Here is a 26,585-nt window from a genome sequence, read left to right as displayed (position 1 = left end):
AAGGATTTTCATACCATTTAACTAACCAGAAATTCAACAGAATGGAACCCCCCCCACAAAGGAAACATCCTCTGGACTCTGAAACACACGCTTGTTTGTGGTCTTCATACTGTAAAATTCCTTTTCTCTATCCTCTCCAACCCCCACCCCACTCCTTTTTTACTGCATGAATGTGCGGAGTGGGAAGTGGTGAACACTCCTTTTTTACGGGTTTGGAATGTGTCAAATAAACTAACCTTCTGAGTTAATCCTGTGGATTATTAGTAAAATTGGATCACAAAATTGGAGGGTTTGGGAAAATATGCCACCACCTATTCTTTTAAAAGCTAATTCAAAACACCATCTGCTTACAATGGACAGGTGGTAAGAGGAAATCGGTGCAGTTTGAACTGTCCCTCTCCTGTCTGTAACACTTGTCTCCATGTCCGACAGCGCTCTGGTTTCATAGTACACAATTCGGCAGCTTCCACTCAGTTGTTCCTGGAACAGAACCGGTCCCAGGCCTGTGGATGTACCATCCACTTCTATGGTGGTGGGCAAGACTGGGTCGTAGTGGGTCAGAATATCCGTGGAGTGCAGCATTGCCCTGATGCTAATGAATGCGTGCTTTTGATGCGAGTCCCAGCACCATGCTTAGTCTTTCTTAAGTAGATGTCTCAAGGGTTCTGTGATATGTGCCAAATTCGGTAAAAACTTTGCCAGCTGGTTCACCATCTCCAAGAATCATTGGAGGTCTGGAATTGAGAATGGGGTTGGGAACTCAGAGATAGCCTTGATTTTTTTTGTGTGTCTGCCTTGTTGCCTTTATTGCTGATTATGTGGCCCAGGAATCGAGTTGATGTTTTGGAAAACTTGTATCTGTCATTCAGCATCAGCCCTGCTTCCTGTAGGCACTCTAAGACTACTGTGAATCTCTTGTCATGTGCATCCACTATTGCACCGTGAACCAATACATCGTCCATGTGGCAAATGAACCCCCGAAGGTCTGCAAAATGGCTGACATCATACAATGGAATATTTCTAGCGCTGATGTAATTCCAAATGGCAGGCAGTTAAAGCAGGACCTGAAGTGGGCACTAAATGTTGTCAGCTGCCTGGACTCTTTGGGCTGCATCTTCCGGTCGGCGAGCAGGCCCCGCTTGCCGACGCGTAAAATGACGCAGGGTGACATCAGGCGTGTGTCCCGATGTAAACCCGCGTCATTTAGATTTTCTGTTCTTCGGGCGCCCACCAAATTGTGAAAGGCCTATTAAGGCCATTAAAAAAGTAATTAACATGATTAATGGGCCTGCCCATCCAACCTTAAGGTTGGCGGGCAGGCGGCGAGCCCAGGCGGCCTTCAGAAAAAACATGAAACCTCATCCATGGGCGGGATGAGGTTTCATGAGGGTATTAAAATTTTTATAATATGTTTAAATAAAAGAAATTGACACATCCCAGCTCATATGACACTATCACAATAGAGGACATGTCAGGAAAATCTTTTCTACCCTTCAAAAATTTTTGTAACTTCCACCGATCTCCCTGAGGCAGCACTTTGCTTCAGGGAGATCTATGCGTTCTTTTGTGCATATGCGTGAAAGAGCACACTCCCAGCTCAAGGAATTCCCCACCCCCCCATCCGCACAGGGAGCGCACAGTGCTTCTGAGCGGACGTCACGCTGGGTGGGCCTTAATTGGCCTGCCCATGCAGGAACATGCCTGCCCACGCCCACTCCCACACATCCCCCCTGTCAGAGGGAAAATGCTGCCCTTTGTCAAGAGGGAGCTGCCAAAAGCCACTGTTAGCATTAGGTTTTGAAAATACCATGCTCTTCGAGAGTCTAGTTAGACTTTTGTCCACTGAGGACATGGGATGTACTTCTCTGGCTACGACTTCATTGAGCTGTTTCAGATCAATGCAGATACAGATGGACCCGTTCAGTTTTAGGACTGCAGCCATCCCAGAACACCATGCAGTTGGTTGTGTGACTGGGGAGGTGCCTCCCACATATGTTATCTCATCCAGCTGCTGATGCATGTGATTCATGAGTCGGTAGGGGATCTTAACCATTGTGAATAGGCACACAAGTTTAGCATCCTGTGTGATCCTGTATGCATTTTTCAGTTGCTCCCAGTCCTGCAAAGAGTTTCGGGAACTCACTTTTGGAGCCTGTACTTTTGTACTTGCTGGCTGAACTCGTCAATCTTCTTTCACAGGTTAAGTTCAAAACAGGCTTTGTGGCTTAATAATGAACAGTCCTGGTTGTGAAGCACAAAGAGGGTTTCATGAATTGTTTTATTCTTGTACCTGAGTGTCACCTGCAGGGTACCTTTCACTGGGAGCTTTAAGCCTCCTGCTTCGTATAGGTGTGTCGTGGACAGCATCAGCTGGTGGGTCACTATTCACAGTTCTTTGTCTGACAGAACTGTCTTGCTGGCTCCTCTGTCTAATTTACAATTTATTAAATGGACATTGACTGAAATGTCCATATTCCAAAATGAGAAACCAAGATCTTTGACCTCACCCAAGAAGCATGGCTGTGTGTCTTCCAGGCCAGTAGTCTCAACCTTGTGGATAACCTTTGGGCCTTCTGTGCGTTTCAGAGTTTTTGCCCTGCACAATTTGCCATAGTGTCCACTCCTGTTGCACTGAAAGCATTGGGCCGAAATTACAGGACATTGGTCTCACCTATGGGGGCACTTTGCTCCACAGTGTTGGCATGGTTGCTCTTCTAGCCAGTTCAGGTATTGCTTTCCTTGGCCTGGAGTGTCCATGTGTCTTTGATGCTTAACTAGATGAACTGTTGGCCTCTGCATCATGGTTTATTTTCTCCCCTTAAAATGGTTCTGTGCTGCTCTTGAAGTTATGACTGCCTAACAATTTGGATTACCTTTAAGAGGGTTAGATCTTCGTTTGTTTGCATGAAGTCAGAAAGTACATTGTCTGCTACTCCTACCACTGTTCTGTCTCTGATGAATTCAGATTTTAAGTCTTCATATTCACAGTCTTCTGCCATCCTATACAGGTCATTGAGGAATGGATCGACAGGTTCTCCTGGCTGCTGGGCTCACTTGTTAAATTTAGCCCTTCCCAATATTTTATTGTTTCTTAGATTAAAGCAAAGGTTGAAAGATTCTCGTACTTCTTCAAATTTAGCAGATGATTCATTGATTCTCTGTCTTGCAATGATGTCGTCTGCAATCAGCCCTACCGAGTAAAGCAGTGTGTTAACCTACTCTACTTCTGACTTTTTGTCTAAACCTGGAACAATTCTATATCTTAGGAATCTTTTCCTCAAAAGCCACCCAATGTGATTGATCTGGGCCTTGGATAAGTCTGAATTGATTTGGGAGTGCAGAATTCTGATCCATGGTTAAATTTTTAAAAAGTATAGGTTCTGCTTTAAGAGCTTTCTGAATTCCAAAATGGCATCACCGTTCACTTGGTGACAAAGGGATTTCCTACGCTTGCAGATTTTGTCAGGCTCTGCTATAATGGTCATTGTGCTTAGCTTAAAAAAAAAATCAACAATGGCTGCCTGGATTGACTGTCTGCAGAGTTCTCTTGCTCAGCGGTTTACTCTAAAGTCGCGAATTTGTTGCATCCCAGCTTTTGCTTGCTCTCAGCTGAGTTTAGAAATCACAATTCTCCTGGATTTTTAAATTAATTGTTTTTTCCATTTTGAAGCAAGCACGGATGCCACGTGTTCAGGTGCCAACTTGGCGATTGGGTTTTAGCGATGGGTTTTTTCAAACAGCACTTTTGACTCTAAATTATTTAAAGATTTCTGAGGACATGTCATAGCCTGGAGTTTTAAAAGATTTAGCTCACTTCTGCTTGGACTGCTGGCTCTGTGCTCTAGGGTTTAAAGCTGAACTTTTTGATTCAAGGGAGTCTTCTGCTGCAGTCAGAAATTTTAAATTTTTGCCTTCAGCTTTTTCTTGGCGATTTCCCCACTGTGTCTCTATTTCTGGAGCTTCTTTTTGGGGTCAGAATGCCTTGTTAAATTTTTTCTCAGTCTTCTAGCATTTTAATTTTACTCTACATTTTCTGCAAGATCTTGGGGTTTCCATCAGCCACCACCATGTTGTTAGGTGTTGGTTACAGTTCGGAAGAAGTCCACTATGTAATCACACATAGATTAACTGTAAGTCTTTATTGACTCTTAGAATTATTCACAAATATACAGCAAAGGGTACAAGCTAGGAACTGTCTCCATGCTTGCGGGTACACATGGCTCTGTCCAACACTCGGCTGAGCCTGAGTGTGAGTCATGTGCTCTCTTACATCACTGTGTGGATGGTACTGTACTCAGTCCCATATCAACCCTATATGCGCCCCACCCTTATACTACAATTATTAGTTTTCTTTGCTTTCTGAGCTAGCGAAATGAATTAAGCTCAGAGCTGAGAAACTATAACTTTCCATTCCTTTATTAAATTATTAATATATTAGATAAACTAATTAATAAAACTAAACTAACCCATTTGAATAAAACTTTTAATCAATAAAACAAGCTTAGAAAGGGGAAGGCAGGTTGTAACTGCAGGATGTGGGAGTTTTTGGAGACCAGTGAGACCTCAAGTAATCAAATCTACAGTAAATGGTTGCAACGTGAGGAACTTTGGCTCAGAGGTATTTGACTGGGTTTGACCTGCAGGCACAGCAGTTGGATAAGGAGGGGGAGAATGGGACACTTTGTTCCAGGAGGCAGTTACAAGTCTCAGGCTATGCAATGATTTACAGTTAGTCACTGGTCAGGGACAGGAGGGTGTGACTGTGAGTCAGGCAGGTATGAGAACAAAGGATGTAATGGAGGAGCCTTTGTCCAACAGGTACGAGATAGTTGCGACCTATATGGATGAGGACAAGGACAAGAAGGAGATTGAGTAATCTAATCATAGCACTATGGTACAAGGGACGAAGTTGGGGGGAGAAAAAGAATCTGGTAGTGGTAGGGCATATAGTCAGGAGAATACATTGTTCTCTGCAGGAGAGACTAGGAGTTGTGAAGGTTCTGTTGCCTGCCCCACAGCTGGAGAAGAACTTGGAAAGGGAGGTGAGGATCCAGTTATAATAGTCCCTATAGGAATCAACGACATAGATAGAGCAAAGAATGAGGTTCTGCAGGGAAGGTTTGAGGAGCTAATATCTAGATTAATAAACTGAATCTCAAAGATTAATACCTGAGCCACACACAAATTGGTGGGAGTCAAGGGTTATTGGGGGCAGCCGACAAAATGGAATCGAGACCACAACCACACCAGCCATCATCTCTTAAATTTTAAGCAGATCAGAGTGAGAGTCAAAGAATGATGTGGGAGGGAGGTGTTTCAATCCATAGCACAATGACATCAGTACAGGGGGAAAAAGAAACTGTTCCGTTGGGACAGCTCCATTTGAACCAAGCTCTGACCAGTGTCCTGGGGAATTGAATAACTAGGACAGCAGACAGGACTTTAAACTAAAAAAATTGGAGGGAGGAATCAGAGGAGGGGAAATTTAGAAATCTAAAGAGAAAAGTAAAGGCAATAGAACAGGGTAGCCATTTGGTAAAGACAAGTGATAGGGAAGGCAGAAAGTTAATAGTGCATCAGAAAATAAGCAGGGAATAATGGTAAAAAGTTAAAATGAAAGACACTGTATCTGAATGCATGAAGCCTTCATAACAAGATAGAAGAACTCGTGGCACGAAAAGGGATAAATGGGTTTGATTGAACTGGTACAGAAATATGGTTGCAAGGTGATCAAGATTAGGAACTAATTATTCCAGGGTACTTGACTTTTTGAAAAAACAAGCAGAATGGAAAATGAGGTGTGGCTGGGGCAGGGGGATGGGAGGTAGTGGTTGGTGGTGGTGGGAAATAGCCATGATAATAGTGACCTGTCATAAAGAAGAATCTTTGCTCAAAAAATCAGGAAATACAATTATGTTGGATGGAGATAAGGAATAACAAGGGAAAGAAAACAATAGTAGTAGTCATTTACAGGCTTACCAAAAGTATCTATAACGTTGGACAAAGTATTAATTAAGAAATGATAGGAACTTAACAAAGATAATGCGATAATTGTGAGGGACAATAAATCTTCATATGGACTGGACAAATCTAATTGGCTGGAGGATGAGTTCATGCAATGCATTCAAGACATCTTCATTAAACAATACATCATGAACCAACCAAGCATAAAGCTATTTCAGATCTTGTTTTGTGTAATGAGACAGGCTTAATTAGTAACTCATAGTAAAGGATCCTACGGGCCAGAGTAGTTACAAATGACAGAATTTAATATTAAGTTTGAGAGTTACATACTTAAGTTCGAAATAAGAGTCTTAAATTTAAAATTAAGTCAATACATAGATATGAGAGGCTAACCTTTGCTAAGGTTGATTGGGAAATAGATTAAAAGGTACAGCGGTAGATGAAGCAGTGATAAATATTTTAAGGAAATAATTCAAAATTCTCAACAAAAAATGCAGTTCAATAAGAGGCACATGGTCAGTGAGGGGAGACTTCAGCCTGAGTGAGAGACAGAGACCGAGTGAGTATATTTGGGAATTTGGTTCAAAGTGGGAATTCTGTGCATGGGGGAAAGAGGTGCTTTAAGTTTCACTGCAAGAAATAAAGTGTGCTGAGTGGGGAGTTCGGTGAAGGGCGGGGAGGAGGTGCATTTTTTTCTTCTACTCTTTTTCAGTCTCCAGTATTTGATTTCCACTTGATGCAGCAGAAGGAGCAGGTAAACCAGTAACTGGTATTATTAGTTTTATCAGTGTTATAAGTACTGTATTGTTTTATCAGTATTGTAAAGTTTACTGGCAGTGCTGAAACCTTTTGGGAGGTGTAGGCTTTATTCATTATAATTAGTTAATTAACAATTATTAATTAATTAACACATATTGGAGATGGCAAGGCAGATGATGTACTACGATTGCAAGATGTGGGAGCTTCTGGATACCGATGTGATCCAGGGCAAACAGTAATCTGCAGTAGGTGTTTGCGGCTGCAGGAACTTTGGCTCTGAGTCATTGAGATACAGGCCAAGCTGCGGACACTGTAGCATATCAGGGAGGTGGGGGTCACACCCCTTAGGACAGAATCTTCTGATTTGGTCAGTGGTCAGGGACAGGAGGGTGTGACTGCAAGTAAGGCAGAGGGCAGGAGTGCAGGAGACTCGGCCCTTGCAATTGTCCAACAGGTTTGAGGTTTTTTCAGCTTGTTTGGATGAGAGTGAGTCTGCAGGGTGGATGAGATAACTGGCCATGGCACCGTGGTACAGGAAGCCATTCAAGTGAGGAGAGTTACAAGGAATGTAGTGGTAGTAGGGAATAGTATAGTCAGAGGGAATGACACTGTCCTCTGCAGCAAACAGCGTGAGTCCAGACGGTTGTGTTGCCTGCCCAGTGCCAGGGTTCGGGACATCCGCTTGGGCCTGGAGAGGAACTTACAGTGGGAGGGGGAGGACCCAATCGTTGTGGTCCATGTTGGTACCAATGACATAGGCAGGACAAAGAAGGAGGTTCTGCATAGTCAGTACGATGAATTTGGCACCAAATTAAGAAGCAGAACATCAAGCATCATAATCTCTGGATTATTACCTGAGCTGCGTGCAAATTGGCATAGGACAAATCAGATTAGGGAGATGAATGTGTGGGTTAGAGCCTGGTGTGGGAGAAGTGGGTTCTGGTTTGTGGGTCACTGGCACCAATACTGGGGAAAGAGGGATCTGTACCATTGGAATGGTCTACACCTGAATCGTGCTGGGACCAGTGCTCTTGCAACCTCCATAACTCAGGAATTGGAGGGGGTTTTAAACTAAGTAGTGGGGGCAAGGGTACAAATTTGGGAAGATGTGGTTAATCAAAGAGTAGAGACAAGGCAAAAAAGAAATATATTATTACAGGAAATAAAATACAGACTGTGACAGGAAGGGATTGAGCGTATAAATCTAACAGTAAATCAACAGATGAGACTAGAGGTTATAAAAAGGATAAGAGGATAAAACTAAAGACTCTGTATCTGAATGCATGAAGCGTTTGAAACAAAAGAGATGAACTGAAAGCACACATGGAAATAAATGTATGATTTGAAAGCCATTACAGAGACATGGCTGCAGGAGGACTTGGATTGGGACCTGAATATTAAAGGATATAGGACATTTAGGAAGGACAGGAAGCAAGGAAAATGTGGAGGGGTTGCTCTGTGAGTTAATGATGGTATTAGCACAATAGAGAGGGATGACCTAAGTTCAGGAAACCAGGATGTGGAAACTGTTTGGGTAGAGATGAGAAATGGTAAAGGCAAGAAGTCAATTGTGGGAGTTGTGTACAGGCCCCCTAATAGTAACCACATGGAAGAAATAATGGGAGCTTGTCAGAAAGATTTGGCGATAATCATGGCAGATTTTAATCTACATGTAGACTAGAAAAGTTAGTTGGGCAAAGGTAGCCTAGATGAGGAGTTCATAGAATGTATTCAAGATAGTTTCTGAGAGCAGCATGTTCTGGAGCCAACCAAAAAGCAGGCTGTACTAGACCTGGTATTGTGCAATGAGATGGGATTAATTAATGCCATGATAGTGAAGGCACCCCTAGGTAGCAGCAACCATAATATGATTGAATTTTACACTCAGTTTGAGGGAGAGAGGAGTGCGTCTGAGACTATGTTTTTAAGCTTAAATAAGGGCAATTATGAGGGCATGAAAGCAGAGTTGGATAAAGTGAATTGGCCAATTAGGTTAAGGGCTAGGTTAATTGAGATGCAGTGTCAAACATTTAAGGGGATATTTCAGAATACATAGAATAGATACATTCCAATGAGTAAGATAAAGTCCAAGGGATGGACACACCATCCGTGGTTAACTAGAAAGGTTAAAGATAGTATCAAACTTAAAGAAAAAATATATAATTGTGCAAAGTTAGGTGGAAGGCCAGAAAATTAGACAGAATATAAGGAACAGCAAAGGATGACCAAAGGATTAATGAGGGAAAAATTAGAGTATGAGAGAAAGTTAGCCAGAAATATAAAAACAGATAGTAAGAGTTTCTATAAATATTTAGAAAGAAAAGAGTTCACAAAGTGAGTGATGGTCCTATAGAAAGTGAGTCTGGAGAATTAATAATGGAAAACAAGGAAATGGCAGATGAATTGAACAGGTATTTTGCATCAGTCTTCACTATGGAGGATACAATTAACATCCCAGAAGCAGCTATAAATCAGGAAATCGAAGGGAGGGAGAAACTCAGGAAAATTACAATCACCAGAGAAGTGATACTGAGTAAATTGTTGGAGCTGCGGGCTGACAAGTGCCCAGGTCCTGATGGACTTCACCCTAAGGTCTTGAAAGAAGTGGCTAGTGAGATAGTTTGTGCATTCATTTTAATTTTCTGAAACTCCCTAGATTCAGGGAAGGTCGCATTAGATTAGAAGAAAGCAAATGTGACTCCATTATTCAAAAAGAGAGGGAGACAAAAAGCTGGAAACTACAGGCCAATTAGCTTAATATCTGTCATAGGGAAAATATTAGACGCTATTATTAAAGAAGTTATAGCAGAGCACTTGGATAAGTTCGTAATCAGGCAGAGTCAAAAAGTTTTGTGAAAGGGAAACCATGTTTAATCAATTTATTGAAGTTCTTTGAGGAAGTAATATGTGCTGTGGATAAAGGGGAACCAGTGGATGTACTGTACTTAGATTTCCAGAAGGCATTTGATAAAGTGCCACATCACAGCTTATTGCGGAAATAAAAGCTCATGGTATAGGTGGTAACATTGGCATGGATAGAAGATTGGCTGGCTAACAGGAAGCAGTGAGCTGGCATAAATGGGTCTTTTTCAGGTTGGCAAGATGTAATGAGTGGTGTGCCACAGGGATCAGTGATGGGATCTCAACTGTTTACAATTTATATAAATGACTTGGACGAAAGGATGGATGGGATGGTTGCCAAACGTGCTGATGACACAAAGATAAGTAGGAAAGTAAGTTGTGAAGGGGACATAAGGGGACATAAAAAGATATAGATAGGTTAAGTGAATGGGCAAAGATCTGGCAAATGGAGTATAATGTTGGCAAATGTGAAATTGTCCATTTTGGCAGGCGGAATAAAAGAGAAGCATATTATCTAAATGGTGAGAGATTGCAGAGCTCTAAGATGCAGAGGGATCTGGGTGTCTTAGTGCATGAATCGCAAAAGGCAAGTATGCAAGTACAGCAAGTAATTAGGAAAGCTAATAGAATGTTATCATTTATTGCGAGGGGAATTGAATATAAAAGTAGGGAGGATTTTCAGTTATACAGAGCACTAGTGAGACCACACCTGGAGTACTGTGTACAGTATTGGTCACCTTATTTAAGGAAGAATGTAAATGCATTGGTAGCAGTTCAGAGAAAGTTTACCGGACTAATACCTGGAATGGGCAGTTGTCTTATGAGGAAAGGTTGGGCAGGCTAGGCTTGTATCTGCTGGAGTTTAGAAGAGTAAGAGGCAATTTGATTGAAACATATAAGATCCTGAGGGCTCTTGACAGGGTGAGTACGGAGAGGGTGTTTTCTCTTGTAGGAGAATCTGGAACTAGGGGTCACTGTTTAAAAATAAGGGGTCACCCACTTAAAACAGATCTGAGGTGAAATGTTTTCTCTCAGAGGGTTGTGAGTCTTTGGAACTCTCTTCCTGAAAAGGCAGTGGAAACAGAGTCTTTGAATTTTTTTAAGGCAGAGGTGGATAGATTCTTGGTAAGCAAGGGGGTGATAGGTTATCGAGGGTAGGCTGGATGCAGATTTGAGGTTACTATCAGATCAGCCATGATCTTATTAAATGATGGAGGAGACTCGAGAGGCCGAATGGCCTGCTCCTTGTTTGTATGTTCATAGAAACAAAACTTCAATGGGACAGTTCAGGTTAGTATGAGATTAAAAGAACAAACTTTTTAATCTAGAGATTTTGGAAGATCACAACCAGTGCATCCAATGTATCTCCTGCCACCTCTTTATGGTCCCAAAGAAGTAGGCCATTAGTTCAAGGGGATTTGTTGGCTTTTAGTCACATTAGTTTCTCTAGTCCTTTTTCTCTAATGATATTGATTTCTTTAAGTTCCTCACTCTCATTAGCCCCTTGGTTCTCTGCTATTTTTGTATACTTCTTGTCTTCTACTTTGAAGACAAATACAAAATATTTGTTGATCATTTCTGCCATTTTGTTACTGCTCATTATAATTTAGCAGGTCTGGCAGCAGCGGCGGAGAAGAAAAGAGTCTTCTTTTCTTCTCCGCCGATGCTGCCAGACCTGCTGAGTTTTTTCAGGTAATTCTGTTTTTGTTTTGGATTTCCAGCATCCGCAGTTTTTTGTTTTTGTTTTTATCATCATAATTTATCCTATCTCAGCCTCTAAGGGACTTTTGCTAATCTGTTCTTTTTGACCTGTAGAAATTCTTACAGTCTGTTTATTTCTTGCTGGTTTACTCTCATTCTTTTTTGTTGCCTTTCTATCAATCCTTTTGCTTGCCTTTGCTGGTTTCTAAACCTCCCATATCTTTAAGCTTAATACTGTTCTTCATAACATGACCTGTTCTTCATAACATAACCTAAGTTCAGGAAACCAGGATTTGGAAACAGTTTGGGTAGAGATGAGAAATGGTAAAGGAGATGAGATTCCAGAACAGTCCCTGTGCATTAGAAGGTACTAAATGTGACTTGGGTACAATTCTGCAAAAGTTCAATGACCACATTCAAGTGGTAAAAGTCAGTGAATGCATCTTCAAATGCCATATCCTTACAGCTGAAGCACTAATTTCACACACTTCTCAATTCACCATACCCCTTCAATCTACTACCAGAAATTTCTATCAGCCATGACTCATACTTTTCATTAATATCTTTACCTCGCCTTCACAAAACTTGGAACTGCTGCAAGTCTCACCCTTACTTATTGCCAGCGATTCAGCCATGACAAACACACGGCCCAAACAGATTATGCCACACTGACTTACACAATTCCCTCTCTCCTGCATGACAAGGTGATTCATAACTGCAGACAGCAACACCCAACTGTTACAGGACAGGCTCGGTTGCATGTCCTCACCCTGTTGGGGGAAACGGTGCCCACCATCATTGGAGCGGCCATGACTGAGGTCATGGTCAGTGTCAGGGCTGAAACCACTAAAGCTGACGATATGCTCATACCTAATCCTCCTCCTCACATCTCACTTTCTCCTAACCGCAAAATCTCTTCTGATTTATGACCTGCAAGTATTCTAAACATACAGATCTTGCTTTCTCCCCACCCCTTGCAACAACCTTTTTTTACTCTTTCAGGGGATGTGAGCATCGCTGACTAGGCCTAAGTGTCCTTGGGAAGGTGGTGGTAAGCCACCTTCTTAAACTGCTGCAGTCCATGTGTTTTAGGTACACCCAAAGTGCCATTTGGGAGGGGCTTCATGGATTTTGACTCAGCGACAGTGAAGGAAAAGCGATATATTTCCAAGTCAGGATGGTGTGTGGCTTGGAGGGGAACATGCAGGTGGCAGTGTTCCCATGCATCTGCTGCCCTCATCTTTCTAGGTGGTAGAGTTTGGAATGTGCCATCGAAGGAGCCTTGGTGAGTTGCTGTAATGCAACTTGAAGATGGTACACACTGCTGCTACTGTGCATCGGTGCTGGAGGGAATGATGTTGAAGGTGGTGGACGGGGTGCCAATCAAACAGCTGCTTTGTCCTGGATGGTGTCAAGCTTCTTGAATGTTAATGGAGCTGCATTCATCCAGCCAAGTGGAGAGTATTGCATCACACTCCTGACATGCCTTGTAGATAGTGGGCAGGCTTTGGGAAGTCAGCAGGTGAATTACTCGCCACAGAATTCCCAGCCTCTGACCTGCTCTTGTAGCCCAGCATTTATATGGCTGGTCCAGTTCAATTTCTGGTCAATGGTAGCAGACAGGATGTTGATATTGGGGGATTCAGTGATGGTAATGCATTGGATGTCAAGGGGAGATAGTTGGATTCTCTCTTGTTGGAGATGGTCATTGCCTGGCACTTGTGTAATGAAAATATTATTTGCCACTTATCAGCCCAAGCTTGAATATTTTCCAGGTCTTGCTGCATATGGGAACAGACTGCTTCAGTATCTGAGGAGTTACGAATGGTGCTGAATATTATGCAATCATCAAAGAACATCCCCCACTTCTTACCTTATGATGGAGGAAAGGTCATTGATGAAACAGCTGAAGATGGCTGGGCCTAGGACACTATCCTGAGGAATGCCTGCAGTGATGTCCTAGAACTGAGATAATTGACCTCCAACAATCCCAATGATCTTCCTTTGTGCTAGGTATGACTAACCAATGGAGAGTTTTCCCCCTGATTCTCATTGACTCTAGTTTTGTTAAGGCTCCTTGACGCTACCCTCGATCAAATGTGGCCTTGGTGTCAAGGGCAGTGACTCTCACCTCACCTCTTGAGTTCAGCTGTTTTGACCATTTTTGAACTAAGGCTGTAATGAGGTAAAGAGCTGAGTGGCCCTGGTGTAACCCAAACTGAGCATCAGTAAACAGGCTGTTTCTGAGTAAGTACCACTTGATAGCACTATCCACAATGCCTTCCATCACTTCACTGATGTGCTTTTCTGCTTTCAGAAACCCAGAACTACTTGGCCATGCAGGGATGTAGGAGGAAGTAATGGAAGAGAAAGAAGAGACTGATGATGAAGGAACACCATCACTCAATCTCACACCCACAACCACCAGTTCAGATACTGTCACTGCACTTATTTTAGAGGGTAGCTTGGAGGCGAGATCTGCATGTGGGGGTGTGAAAATGGTGCCTGAGAGCACGAAACTCTCTCTGAATGACAGCATTTGTCCTCCCTCCAATCCTACTCTGCCAATGAAATTGCTATTGCCTATCACTTAGCCAAGAATCCTGCTGCCTATACCAGGTGATGCTGTTCAAAACTGGGCCTCTTAACCAGAGTTGCATAAAGTCACCCTGCAAGGCCATCTGTAGTCCTTTTTAACTGAACGTCAACAGCCTTATACCAGCCATGATGCAGCCACTCGGGTAGCACTAATTAGGAGTAGTAGGGACAGGCATTAAACAAATGCACAAAGATGATTAGTCAACTTTTGTATGGAACATGATTTGATTTATAAAGCTAGTTAAAATGTTTGTTTTGTGGTGAATTTTATTTCACCATTTTGGCCAAGAGGACGCTGTGATGATCAGCAACAGGGGTAAGATAAGCTGTGGGGCTGCTGTTGATTGGAAAAGTTGGGGTTGAGTTCATTGGCACCGTAGTTGCACAGGCTGATCACAGACAGTCTGGATGGAAAGAGGATGTGTTGATTGCTTTGTCCCTCCTCCTCCTCTTCCTCCTCATGCTCACCATATACCATGTGGCAAGGACTGAACCCTCATGATGGTGAGATTGTGCACGATGCAGCAGACCATGTTGAATCATGAGAAGTCCTCTGCAGAGTGCTGCAGAGCTTCTGCAGAGGGGTCCAGGCAATGAAAGTGTTGTTTAAACACGTCAACGGTCTGTTTGATGATATTTTGTATGGCAGAATGCATCTCATTATTTGCAAGGGCATGGATTGCGGACAACAATCAGGAGCTAGTAAGATGGGCAGACACAAGGCAGGTGAATTGATGCAGAGAAGTATAAAGTGATTCATTTTGGTAGGAAGAATGAGGAGAGGAACTATAAGTGGTACAATTTTGAAAGGAACAGAAACTATAGACCTGTGAATATAGATAGACAAGCCTTTTAAGGTGGCAGAATAAGTTGAGAAGGCTGTCACAAAGGCATATAGGATTCTTGGCTTTATGAATAGAGGCCCAAAGAACAAAAGCAAGGAAGTTATGTGAAACCTTTAAAAAAACACTGTTTAGGCCCTAGCCTCAGTAATAAGGTTTACACAGTGAGTTGTTGTCACCTGGAATGCACTGACTCAAAGGGTGGTGGAACCAGACTCAACAATAATTTTCAAAAAGGAATTGGATAAATACTTGAAGGGGGAAAATTTACAGGGCTATGGATAAAGAGCAGGACTAATTGAATATTTCTTTTAAAGAACTGGCACAGGCAGGATGGCAATAATTGGCCATTTAAAGAGCCTCACTATACCCAAGGGCGGGCAGACTAGTGGGCACCTTACCCACTCCCCAAGGGCACTGGGTTGGGAATGGGTGGGAAGGCAGTGGGCTAGCCTCCCGATTTATTTTACATGCACATCCGCTCGCATCCCTGCTGAAAACACATGCGGTGGAGGCCATAAAATCCAACTCCAGGTGTGGTGTAACCATGGCTTTGTATAGCTGAGGACTTCTATCCCTTGTGTTCTAGACCTCCAAGTATAAAATCCAGCATTCCATTCACCTTTTTGATTAATTCTGTACCTGTTCATGACATTTTAATAATCTATGGGCGGGATTTTCTGATCCCGTCACTGGATTGATAAGTTTCTTTGGATCTCCACAATTTCTAGCTTTCTACCATTTAGAAAGTACCCTGTTTTACTATTTTCAGGTCCAGTGTGGATGTCCTCATTTTTGCTACATTGAAATCCATTTGGCATATTTTTTAATATACCAATATCTCGCTGTAACTCTACGCTTCAACCTACACTGCTTACAATTCTACTTATTTTTGTGTCATCAGCAAGTTTGTATCTGTGGCTTTCTCTCCCATTATCTAAGTTATTAATATTTATTGTGAATAGTTGTGGCCCCAGACATACTTTAAAGACATTAGTCAAAGCCTGGAAACTAGAGTATCTAGCCATGAGCTCTACTCTCTGCCTACTGCCACTCAGTCAATTTCCTAAAAAGATCAATAATTTGCCTTCAATTCCATGGGTTTCATTTTTAGTCAACAGACTCTTATGAAGGACTTTACCAAATGCCTGGTGGTCCATATAAATAATAGCCATAGACATTCCTCTGTCAGTTACTTTGATCACTTCTGCAAAAACTTCAATTATTGGATGATCAATTTTTTTCAATAAAAATGTCTTTGACTTATCAGAATTCATTTATGTTCTATAAATGAAATTGAAGCAACTATTTACCTGGAATGTCCTTAAAGAATTTGGTACATCTATGCAGAGTCTTGTAGGACTCAATTACATTCTTCTCTATTTGCTCGGCATCAATGGTGGTCAGTGGATCATTCATCCAGCTGTCGTACCAGCGTAACCAGTCTGATGTGGTTGTCCATAGATCCCGATAGGGTTGGAATTCCTTTACCATCTTGTAAAGCCTTTCATACTGTTCATAGAAAATGACAGTGTCAACATGTGGCACTAAGCATACTTTCTTGATTCCACTACAATGGCCAAACGATTAACCCAAGTGATTAAGTAGAACACTTCAAAGAATTTTAGTTTCTTTTAAAGAAGGAAGTTTCAAGATACTTGCATAGGTCACCTGCTTTGCATAATAAAAATTATTGATTACATGACCTTGAGATACTGCATTGTAGTACAAAGAGACACTGGTGCCACAGTTCTCGAGAAATCCATCACTTGCTCAATTAACTCTTCAAGCTAAAAGGAACATCTTGGATTTCCACCTCTGTGCCCCACAGCTGCAGTGCTGTGCCCATTCATTTTAGTAAGCAGAAATCAGAAGTGAAATTTCTCAGCCAAGAACTCGAACCAGCATAATAGCAAGAAGCTTGGGAGCAAAAGTATCAAAATTTCTATACAAATGTAAAAAATAAATTGGGTGTTTCAGTCAGTTATCACACTGTCACCTTTGGAACCTGAGTTAAACTTTAGCTCAGACTGATTGGATATAAGTCCCTGTTAATTTTTGGCTCTAAAAATGCTACAAGATAAGTTTGCAGAGTAACCTATTCCGAGGAAGCATGAGTCCAGAATACCATGTTGCACATAATTCAGTAAATACTGCTTGATTTTCTATGACATTGTCAAAAGTAAAAATAAAATTGTGTCCCTCTTCCTATCTGTGCCACTCCCAGGGTGGAATTTTCCATGCCTGCTTGTGTTGAGCATGTTTGGCAATGTGAGCAGACAATATGGTGAGAAGGCAAAAAATCGGCTTCACAACGTCAGGAAAGCGGTTTGCAATTGTCCACTCAGCCCATCGATGGTGGGCCGCATTTCCCACCGTCGACGGGCTAAGCGGACGATCACAAACTGGTTTCCTGACATTGTGAAACCGATTTTTTGCCTTCTCACCATATTGTCCACTCATGCCGCCAAGCACACCCAATCATCTGCCCACGTCAGTGTGACTGCACACCGACATGTTTCACAACAGCATATATAAGGCATGCTCTTGGCGGGCTGCAATTTGAAGGGAACTCAGAGGTGAGCACACAGTAACTTTGCACAACACTCACAAGGGTCACCTGTTGGACTTCAAGGTTGAGGTGACTTGGCAGGGGTGGTGGCAAGGGCTGCCTTGCAGTTGAGGTGCATGGTGGTGGGGGGCGGGGTGGGAGGGGGTGGTGTCAAGGGTTGCCCTGCAGTTGAGGCAACTTGGGGGTTGTGGGAGTTGCAAGGGCTGCCCTGCAGTTGAAGGTAGTGCACAAGCACGTGCAGGGTTGATGAGGGAAGGGAAGTGGCCACACATTAGGGAAACCTTGTATTCCCTCGTAGCCACATTAACATGCATGGAGTTGGGTCTCTAGCTTATCTGCCCACTCAAACAACGCAGAGGCACAAAAGTGCCATCAAATGCCCCACAACTTTTCACCCCTTGGGCATAGACTGAAAATTAATGAGCATTTTAGTGGACTGCAGAGCAGTTGGACGACTGGGCATTGTACAATCTCCTTGCTAAAGCTGGCCATGGAGTAGTCACTGGGTGACCGCTTTGTGAAACATCTTCGGTCTGTCCGCAAGCATGACCCAGACCTTCCTGTCGCTTGCCATTTCAACACACCACCCTGCTCTCATGCCCACATGTCCGTCCTTGGCCTGCTGTAATGTTCCAGTGAAGCTCAACGCAAACTGGAGGAACAGCACCTCATCTTCCGATTAGGCACTTTACAGCCTTCTGGACTTAACATTGAGTTCAACAACTTCAGATCATGAACTCTCTCCTCCATCCTCATTTTTGATCCCCTTTTTTCAAATATTTATTTTTTAATTTTTATATATGCATTTTTTTCTTCCCATATATTTCTATTTTTAAAATCTATTTTCATTCATTGTTTTATCCCCACCTTTTAGCCTATTTTGATCCTTGTTCCCACACCGTCCCCTCCCCTGATCACACCCCCATCTGTCACTGGCTCATCCTGCTTTTTACTCTTAACGTCACCATTAGCACCTCCTTTTGCCAGTATCACCACTATCAACACCCCTTCGGCCTTATGTTTATGACATCTTTTGCAATCTCTCCTTTGCCTCCACCTGTCACTGGCCTTCTATCCAGCTTCATCTGTCCCACCCCCCCTTATACAGTATATATTTCACCACATTTCTACTTCTCTTTAGTTCTGAAGAAGAGTCATCTGGACTCGAAACGTTAGCATCTGTGGAGAGAAAGACAGAGTTGTCAGACTTGCTGAGTTTTTCCAGCAATTTTTGTTTTTGTAATCACTGGTGGAGGCACTCACAGCCCCTAGCATTGTCATCATCCAGGTTTGCACCAGTCTCCCCGATGGCTCAAGCTAATAGTGCAGACTTGCAGTGGGAGTAGGTGAATGTCCGACTTGAGCTGAGAGGACAGCATGTAGTCCAATGGGCAAAGCTGCCACCAATTGGTCAGGTGGAGTGGGGTGAAGGTGGGTGGGGTTTCAGGCAGCCAGGCAGCACACTAAACTCTGGCCATCCAAATGGTGGCCAGCACTCTCTGGGATGGGTTAAGGGGCCTTCAGACTTAACCAGGAGAGGTTCTTAGAATACCAAAGCTAACCAACATGTCTCTCTTTCATCCTGCAGGAGGAGTATATCAGGAGCATGGAGCCTGGTAAACTAGCTGCATGCCTCCTGGCATACTGAGAGTGAAAACGACAGAGAAGAGAGTGACAGGGGCGCCTAGCTGCACAGAGGGAAGAGCAGTACCCTCAGAAAGAAGGGGCAGCTGGGGCTCCCGCACACACTGCCGAAGACCCACAGCGAGCCGTCACTTGTTGGCACCTAGCTAGACCTAGCTAGAGACGCCATCTTTCATTCCTGCCGATGACCGAGGATCAGTGTCGCTGAAGACTGTGCATATCTAGGGAACTGGTCGGTCACATCTGCCAGATAATGCAGGATTTGGCACCATAGGGATATGGAGGGCATCCACTGCCAGTGGCCCGTGAAAGTGACCGTGGCACTCAATTCTTACGTCAGTGGCTCCTTTCAGGGCTCCCTCTGTGGGATATCACAAGCCTCCACCCACAAATGCATCCATGAGGCCTGGATGCCATCTTCGCGAGGGCACACATCTTTGTGCATTTCACCTGAGACCAGGAGAGCCAGGATGCAAGAGCGATTGGATTTGCCCAGATCTCGGGTTTCCCACAGGTGCAGGGTGTGGTTGGCTACATTCATGTGGTGCTCAGATCTCTGTCGCAATATGTAGTCAACTATGTCATCCACAAGGGCTTCCATTCACTGAATGTGCAGCTGGTGTGCAACCATCACCAACATATCCTGCAGGTCTGCGCACGGTTTCCAGGGAGTGTCCACGACTCCTACATTCTCAGTCGGTCACAGATCCCTGAAGTCTTCCAGGGTCCACAGAAACTGCAGGGTTGGCTCCTGGGGAAAAAGGCTACCCGCAGAGGACATGACTGACAACACTGTCACCGCCTCCCAAGCTGGATTGGTGATGTTGCTGCCTGTTCTGCAGCCAGAGTGGGGGTAGAGCACATCATGGCGGGCCTCCACTGTGTTCAAAAGGCGCTCAAGGGATGTGGCATTGAACCTGAGGGCTGCAGACTTTTTGCCTTCCAGGGCCATGTCTTCTTTGCAGCAGTCCTTGTCTGCAAGCACTGAGAAGTGTGCGCGTGGCTGCACTTCAAATATGGCGCCCGGCATGATGAAGTGGCAAGGTGATGGCGTGGCAGGAAAACGAAAGCCCGCCTGCCATCAAAATGACGTGGTTCCAGGGAATGCATAATTATCGCAGTGGGTTTGGGACGATATGAAATGAGAAGCCACCTCGCGGCCAGTGGGTAAAACATAGTTATTCCTGCCCGCTACCACACTTAGTGCAAATCTGGGGCAATTCCGCCCCCAGTGTTTACTTTTTGTACTGACGTAGCCCCACTCTTTACATGGTCGAATCCTCAATGAAGTACTTAAATGATGACATTTATACACACTTCAGTGCCTGTCTGTAGGAATGGTGTATTGGTTTGTAATTTTAATATACTTTTAATTAAACATTCCTTCGTTTAATATCCCATCTAACACTCCCCTATTACCTGCTGAATTTGTTTGTCTATTTTTATTACTGCAGGATTGTTACTTTTCCATGTTTTTAACCTGATTACTTAGTCTATAAATGAATTTTTTGATGTAAGCTACACCACAATTCAGCCTTCGGGCTGTGAACATGTTTCTTGAATAAAATACCATTGTTGAAAACTCATTATTAATTTTGTTTCCCTCTCACTTTCAATTTTCCCTGCATATTCTCCCAATCTTGTTTCTGTAATTGTCTGTTTCCAACTCTGCTTTCATTTTCTCTCTTCCTCTTTCCATAAGTTAATCCTTTCTTCAATTTCTCCCTTTTTTTGGTGAATCTTTCAGACGTTTTGGACTGGGTTTTCATGGAGTTGGGAAGGGGTGGAGGGGTGAAAATGGCAGCCGAGACCCCATTCCTGGGGTTTCCAATTTTCAGTAGAGCCTTTTAAGGGTGCAGGCTGGCTCGGGTCGTGAGTCTGCACCCTGCACTCCCAACCTGACTGGTTTCATTGTAGGGATAGGTATATCCTAGTCCTCCACAATTTGTTATGGGGTCAAGAAAGCTTTTCAAAGAGTTGTGGTTCGTGGCACCTCAGAGGTGTCATAATCATAGTCTGCATAAGGGAACCTTTTGAAAGGTAAGTTCGAAAGATCCTCATGCCCCCATGCCAAAATATTTCCCCACTCACCCCCTCTGGCCCCTCCTGCCCCCATGTATAGCAATAGCGCTTCCATGCCCATTCACCCACTAGACACGGTATAGAACCAATGAACCCTATAGTGACATTGGGATGTCTAAATGAAGCTTTAAAAAAAGTCATTCATTAATAACTTTATACTTTCGTAAAAATCCTTTTTACTACAGGCCAATAAAATTGTCAATCATCCAGACCCTTTAAAATATCAGTACCAGAAATGGCAAGCACTTGAAACCTCTTTATCTTGTTTAAATAAATATTGTGCAATTAACAGAAGAGATCAGACAGCCAGAACTGTCAAAGAGCTGTTACAGAGCTGTTGAAACAGCTGAACCCCAGGGAAAACATTGCTTGATTGACAGCTCTGGCATATAACTGTATTCTCTAGAGTTTTGAAGAATGAGGGGTCATCTCATTGAAACTTACAAAATTCATACAGGGTGTGACAGGGTAGATGTGGATAGGATGTTTCCCCTGGCTGGTGAGTCTAGAACCAGGAGGCACAGTTTCAGAATAAGGGGCAGGCCATCTAAGATTGAGACGAGGAGGAATTTCTTCACTCAGAGGGTGGTGAATCTTTGGAAGTCCCTACCCAAAGGGTTGTGGAAGCTCAATCGCTGAACATGTTCAAGACAGAAATCGATAGATTTCTGAACACTAAAGACATTAAGCAATATGGGGGAAAATGGGGTAGAGGTAGATGATCTGTTTGAATGGCGGGACGGGCTCGATGAGCCAAATGGCCTACTGCCGCTCCTATGCTCCTGTGTGTTTGATTTCTTTTGACCACTACATTATAGTAATAGGTGTACATGGACACCCAATTCTAGATCCTAAATCTCTTTGGACTTCCACTATTTCCTGCATTTCATCTTTCAAAATAATACTCAGATCTGTCCACTTTTGGTCCAATGAATGATCTCACATTTACCTGTGTTGAAATCCATCTGTCACAGTTTTTTTTCAATTCTTTCATAGGATGTGGGTGTCGCTGGCAAGGCCAGCATTTGTTGCCCATCCCTAATTGAACTGAGTGGCTTGCTAGGCCATTTCAGAGAGTAATGAAGAGTCAGCCACATTGCTGTGGGTCTAAAATCACATGTAGGCCAGACCAGATAAGGATGGCAGATTTCCTTCCCTAAAGGTCATTAATGAATCAGATGGGTTTTTACAACAATCAATGATAGTTTCATGGTCACCATTACTGAGACCAGCTTTCAATTCCAGATTTTTTTATTAATTGAATTTGAATTCCACCAGCTGTCATGGTGGGACTTGAACCTGTGACCCAGAGCATTAGGCTGGTTACTGGTGCAGTGATTTTGCCACTACACCACCATCTCCCCTCCCCCTTTTGCTTAATCTATCAATGTGTCTTTGTAATTTTACACTCCCTTCTACACTACTTACTATGCCATCCCAATCTTGTGTCATCAGCAAACTTAGATATATGTCTTTCTATATAAGTTATTAATAAATATTGTAAATATTTGAGACTCCAGTACAGATCCTTGTAGGACACTACTAGTCACCTCCCCGCAATTCAAGCTCATACCCATTATCCCGACCTCAGTGTTTGCTTAATCTATACTCACATTAGTGACTGGCATTTCGAAGAGTCTTTCTCTGCTGTTATAGAGCTGTGCTAGATGCTGTGACTCCACCAATTGTTTGTGGATTCGTCTCACCTCATTGGCAATTTCATGTGCACGATGCATATCGGTATAAGCAGAAAACCCAGCTACCACCATCTAAAATATAAAAGCAGCATGTAGCCATTAGGTACCTAAAAAGATCAGTCTCTGGGGTGATACAGTGCACTGAGAATTAAATGCTCAATGGTGAGAACCGTTGCAAATTTGCACTCCACTCTGTTCAGTTCCTGGTCCAATCTATACCAACAACTGGCACTTATATAGCCCCAGATGCATTGGAAAATGTCCCAACGCACTTAACAGGAGCATAATTGAACAATTATGATGAGTGATTGAAAGCTTGGTCAAAGAGATTGAGTTTAAGGAGAGGTATAGAGGCAGAAGTAGGCTTTGTGATGCAGAACATGTGGGGTTGGAAGATCAGCTTAGGGTCAAATAAGTTGCAAACAGTCTGTGTCCTATCCCTAACTTTGTAACATTCTCCAGTGTTCCTCTAACTCTGGCCTCTTGTGCATGTTGAAATCCTTTCATTCCACTATTCGCCGCCATGCCATTAGCCATTAGCCATTGAGGCCCTAAGCTCTGTAATTCCCCACCTACACCTCTCCACCTCCCAGTCCTTAAAACCCAACCCGTTAATCAAACTTTTAACAGCACCTCCTTCTTTGACTTGATGTTGTTTTTTCTCTAGTGACACTTCTGTAAAGTGCCTTGGGGCATTTTTCGGCATTAAAGGCACCTTATGGATACCAGTTGTTAATATTGTTGCACCAACGGCAAACCTTTTTGACTGGGTTTAGATGAGGAGGATGCTGGAATTTCACAAGTGGGAGTTTGCTGATTCTGGGATAGAAGTAGTTTTCCAAATCTAAGATAACACAGTTAACACTAAAATTCCTAACAGCTCATTTGTTTGTGGGTTTTTGCAGAATTTCTTTTTATTCTTTCGCAGGATGCGGGCATCGGTGGCTAGGCCAGCTGATCCCTGATTGCCGTTGAGGAGATGGTGGTGAGCTTTTCTTGAACCGCAGCAGTCCATGTGGTGTGGGTGCACCTAGGGTGCTGTTAGGGAGGGAGTTCCAGGATTTTGACCCAGCGACAGTGAAAGAACAGCGATATATTTCCAAAAGCAGGATGGTGAGTGGCTTGGAGGGGAACTTCCAGGTGGTGATGTTCCCATGTGTCTGCTGCCCTTGTCCTTCTAGATGGTAGTGGTCATGGGTTTGGAAGTTGCTGTCTAAGGAGCCTTGGTGAGTTCCTTCAGTGCATCTTGTAGATGGTACACACTGCTGCCACTGTGCGTCGGTGGTGGAGGGAGTGAATGTTTGTGGATGGGGTGCCAATCAAGTGGGCTGCTTTGTTCTGGATGGTGTAAGGTGTAAAGCTTCCAGACTATTGTTGGAGCTACACTCATCCAAGCAAGTGGAGATTAATCCATCACACTCCTTACTTGTGCCTTATAAATGCTGAGCAATCTTTGGGGAGTTAGAAGGTGAGTTACTTGCCACAGGATTCCTAGCCTCTGACCTGCTCTTGTAGTCACAGTGTTTATATGGCTAGTCCAGTTCAGTTTCTGGTCAATAGTAACCCCCAGGATGTTGATAGTGGGGTATTCAGCGATGGTAATGCCATTAAACATCAAGAGGCGATGGTTAGATTCTCTCTTGTTGGAGATGGCCATTGCCTGACACTTGTGTGGCACAAATGTTACTTACCACTTGTCAGCCTAAGCCTGGATATTGTCCAGGTCTTGCTGCATTTGGACATGGGCTGCTTCAGTATCTAAGGAGTCATGAATGGTGCTGAACATTGTGCAATCATCAGCAAACATCTCCACTTCTGACCTTATGATGGAAGGAAGGTCATTGACGAAGCAGCTGAAGATGGTTAGGCCGAGGACACTACCATGAGGAACTCCCGCAATGATGTCCTGGAGCTGAGATGAGTAACCTCTAACAACACAACCATCTTCCTTTGTGCTAGGTATGACACCAACTAGTGGAGAGTTTCCCCCCGATTCCCATTGACTCCAGTTTTGCTACAGCTCCCCGATGCCACACTCAGTCAAATGCCATCTTGATGTCAAGGGCAGTCACTCTCACCTCACCTCAGGAGTTCAGCTTTTTTGTCCATACTTGAACCAAGGCTGTAATGAGGTCAGGAGCTGAATGACCTGGCAAAACCCAAACTGAGCATCAATGGGCAGGTTATTGCTAAGCAAGTGCCACTCGATAGCACTGTTGATGACCCCTTCCATTGCTTTACTGATGATCGAGAGTAGACTGATGGGGTGGTAATTAGTCGGGTTGGATTTATCCTGCTTTGTGTGTACAGGACGTGCCTGGGAAATGTTCCACATTGCCGGGTGTATGCCAGTGTTGTAGCTGTGCTTGAACAGCTTGGCTAGGGGTGCAGCCAGTTCTGGAGCACCAATCTTCAGTACTACTGCCAAAATATTTTCAGGGCCCATAGCCTTTGCAGTATCCAGTGCCTTCAGCCGTTTCTTGATATCACGTGGAGTGAATCAAATTGGCTGAAGACTGGCGTCTGTGATGCTGGGGACCTCTGTTATGAAGGAGGGTCACATGACATCCATATAGTTGCATATGGCATGGAAGTCCTGAAACATTGAATTGCCAAAATATTTTTCCTTAGGTAAATGATGGACCCCTTTGAAACTGGCACAAAATAAAAAAGTGATCAATTTTGTCTTTGGCAACTTAACTTCCAGTAGCCTAGACTGAGATTGCTGAATCTCAGTATCAGAACTTTTTAAAAAAAACACTCATTGTATCTTACTTCTGCTTGTCAATGTGGAATACCTCTAATCCTTCAAGCCTCTCCTGCAAAGTGCTTTGGTCTGATAACTGGATTTTATGGAAATGCTCTTCCTCCTCCATATGTTGGGTTTTTATTACTTCCATTCGTGCAGTGATTAAGTGAGGCGCAGCAATCGCGTTCCACCTGCAAACAAACAGAATAATTGCTTCAGAGTGAATGACATGGACCAGAATCTCTACATATGTTACAGGTTCTGAGACAGGGTGGCAGAGATAAATTAACTGCAAAAAATAATTTTCACCAACCATTATTGTAACTAAAATTTCTATGCCACTTTTTAAAATATTAGAATATATTTTTCCTTTTAAAAGCAGAAAGCAAGAAAATAGGAAGCAGGAAACTACAATCCAGTTAGTCATAGGGTAAATGCTGAAATCTATTATTAAGGAGGTTATAGCAGGGCGCTTAGAAATCTCAAAGCAATCAGGCAGAGTCAACATGGTTTTGTGAAAGGGAAATCGTGTTTGACTAACTTATCAGAATTCTTTGAGGAAGTAACAAGCAGTGTGGATAAAGGGGAGCTTGTGGATGTGGTGTACTTAAATTTCCAGAAGGCTTTTGAAAAGCTGCCCTATTGAAGATTTGGTGATATTTAAAGATTTTCTGCTGGGGCAACAAGACGATGTCTAGTCGCAGTAAAACTGGAGGGAAAGGGTGCGCCAAGGCCAGGACTTGCTCTTCCAGAGCCGGTCTCCAGTTCCCTACTGGCCGTAACCACTGGCTGCTGCGCAAAAGCCACTATGCTGAGTGTGTCGGGGCCGGAGCTCCAGTCTACTTGGCTGCCGTCCTGAAGTACTTGACAGCCAAGATCCTTGAGCTGGCCAGCAATGCGGCCTGGGACAACAAGACGACCTGCATCACTCCCTGCCACCTGCAGCTCACCATCCGCAGTGAAGAGGAGCTCAACAAACTCCTGGGAGGGGTCACCATGCCTAAGAAAACCGGGCACCCCAGCAAGGTTTGTGCCTGAAGGGGCGAGATCAGAAGAATAAAAATCGAAGGCTACTAGACAAAATGAGAGCTCATGATGTAGGGGGTAATATATTA

At 43.4% G+C, this 26,585-nt stretch overlaps 1 protein-coding gene across 1 annotated transcript in view; it reads right to left on the bottom strand.

Moving 5' to 3' along the window:
• The window catches only part of dnah1 (dynein, axonemal, heavy chain 1), a 532,475-nt gene that overhangs the window by 385,523 nt on the left and 120,367 nt on the right, over window positions 1–26,585 (bottom strand). The window contains 3 exon segments of the mRNA XM_078543835.1: window positions 16,040–16,238; window positions 22,638–22,793; window positions 25,520–25,661. Of these exon segments, the coding sequence (XP_078399961.1) occupies window positions 16,040–16,238; window positions 22,638–22,793; window positions 25,520–25,661 (497 nt within the window).

The sequence above is a fragment of the Cetorhinus maximus genome, chromosome 6 (assembly GCF_964194155.1).
Source record: "Cetorhinus maximus chromosome 6, sCetMax3.hap1.1, whole genome shotgun sequence".
NCBI lineage: Eukaryota > Metazoa > Chordata > Chondrichthyes > Lamniformes > Cetorhinidae > Cetorhinus > Cetorhinus maximus.
The sequence above is the reverse complement of the archived record's forward strand: the minus strand, read 5'-3'. Positions and strand labels throughout refer to the sequence as shown.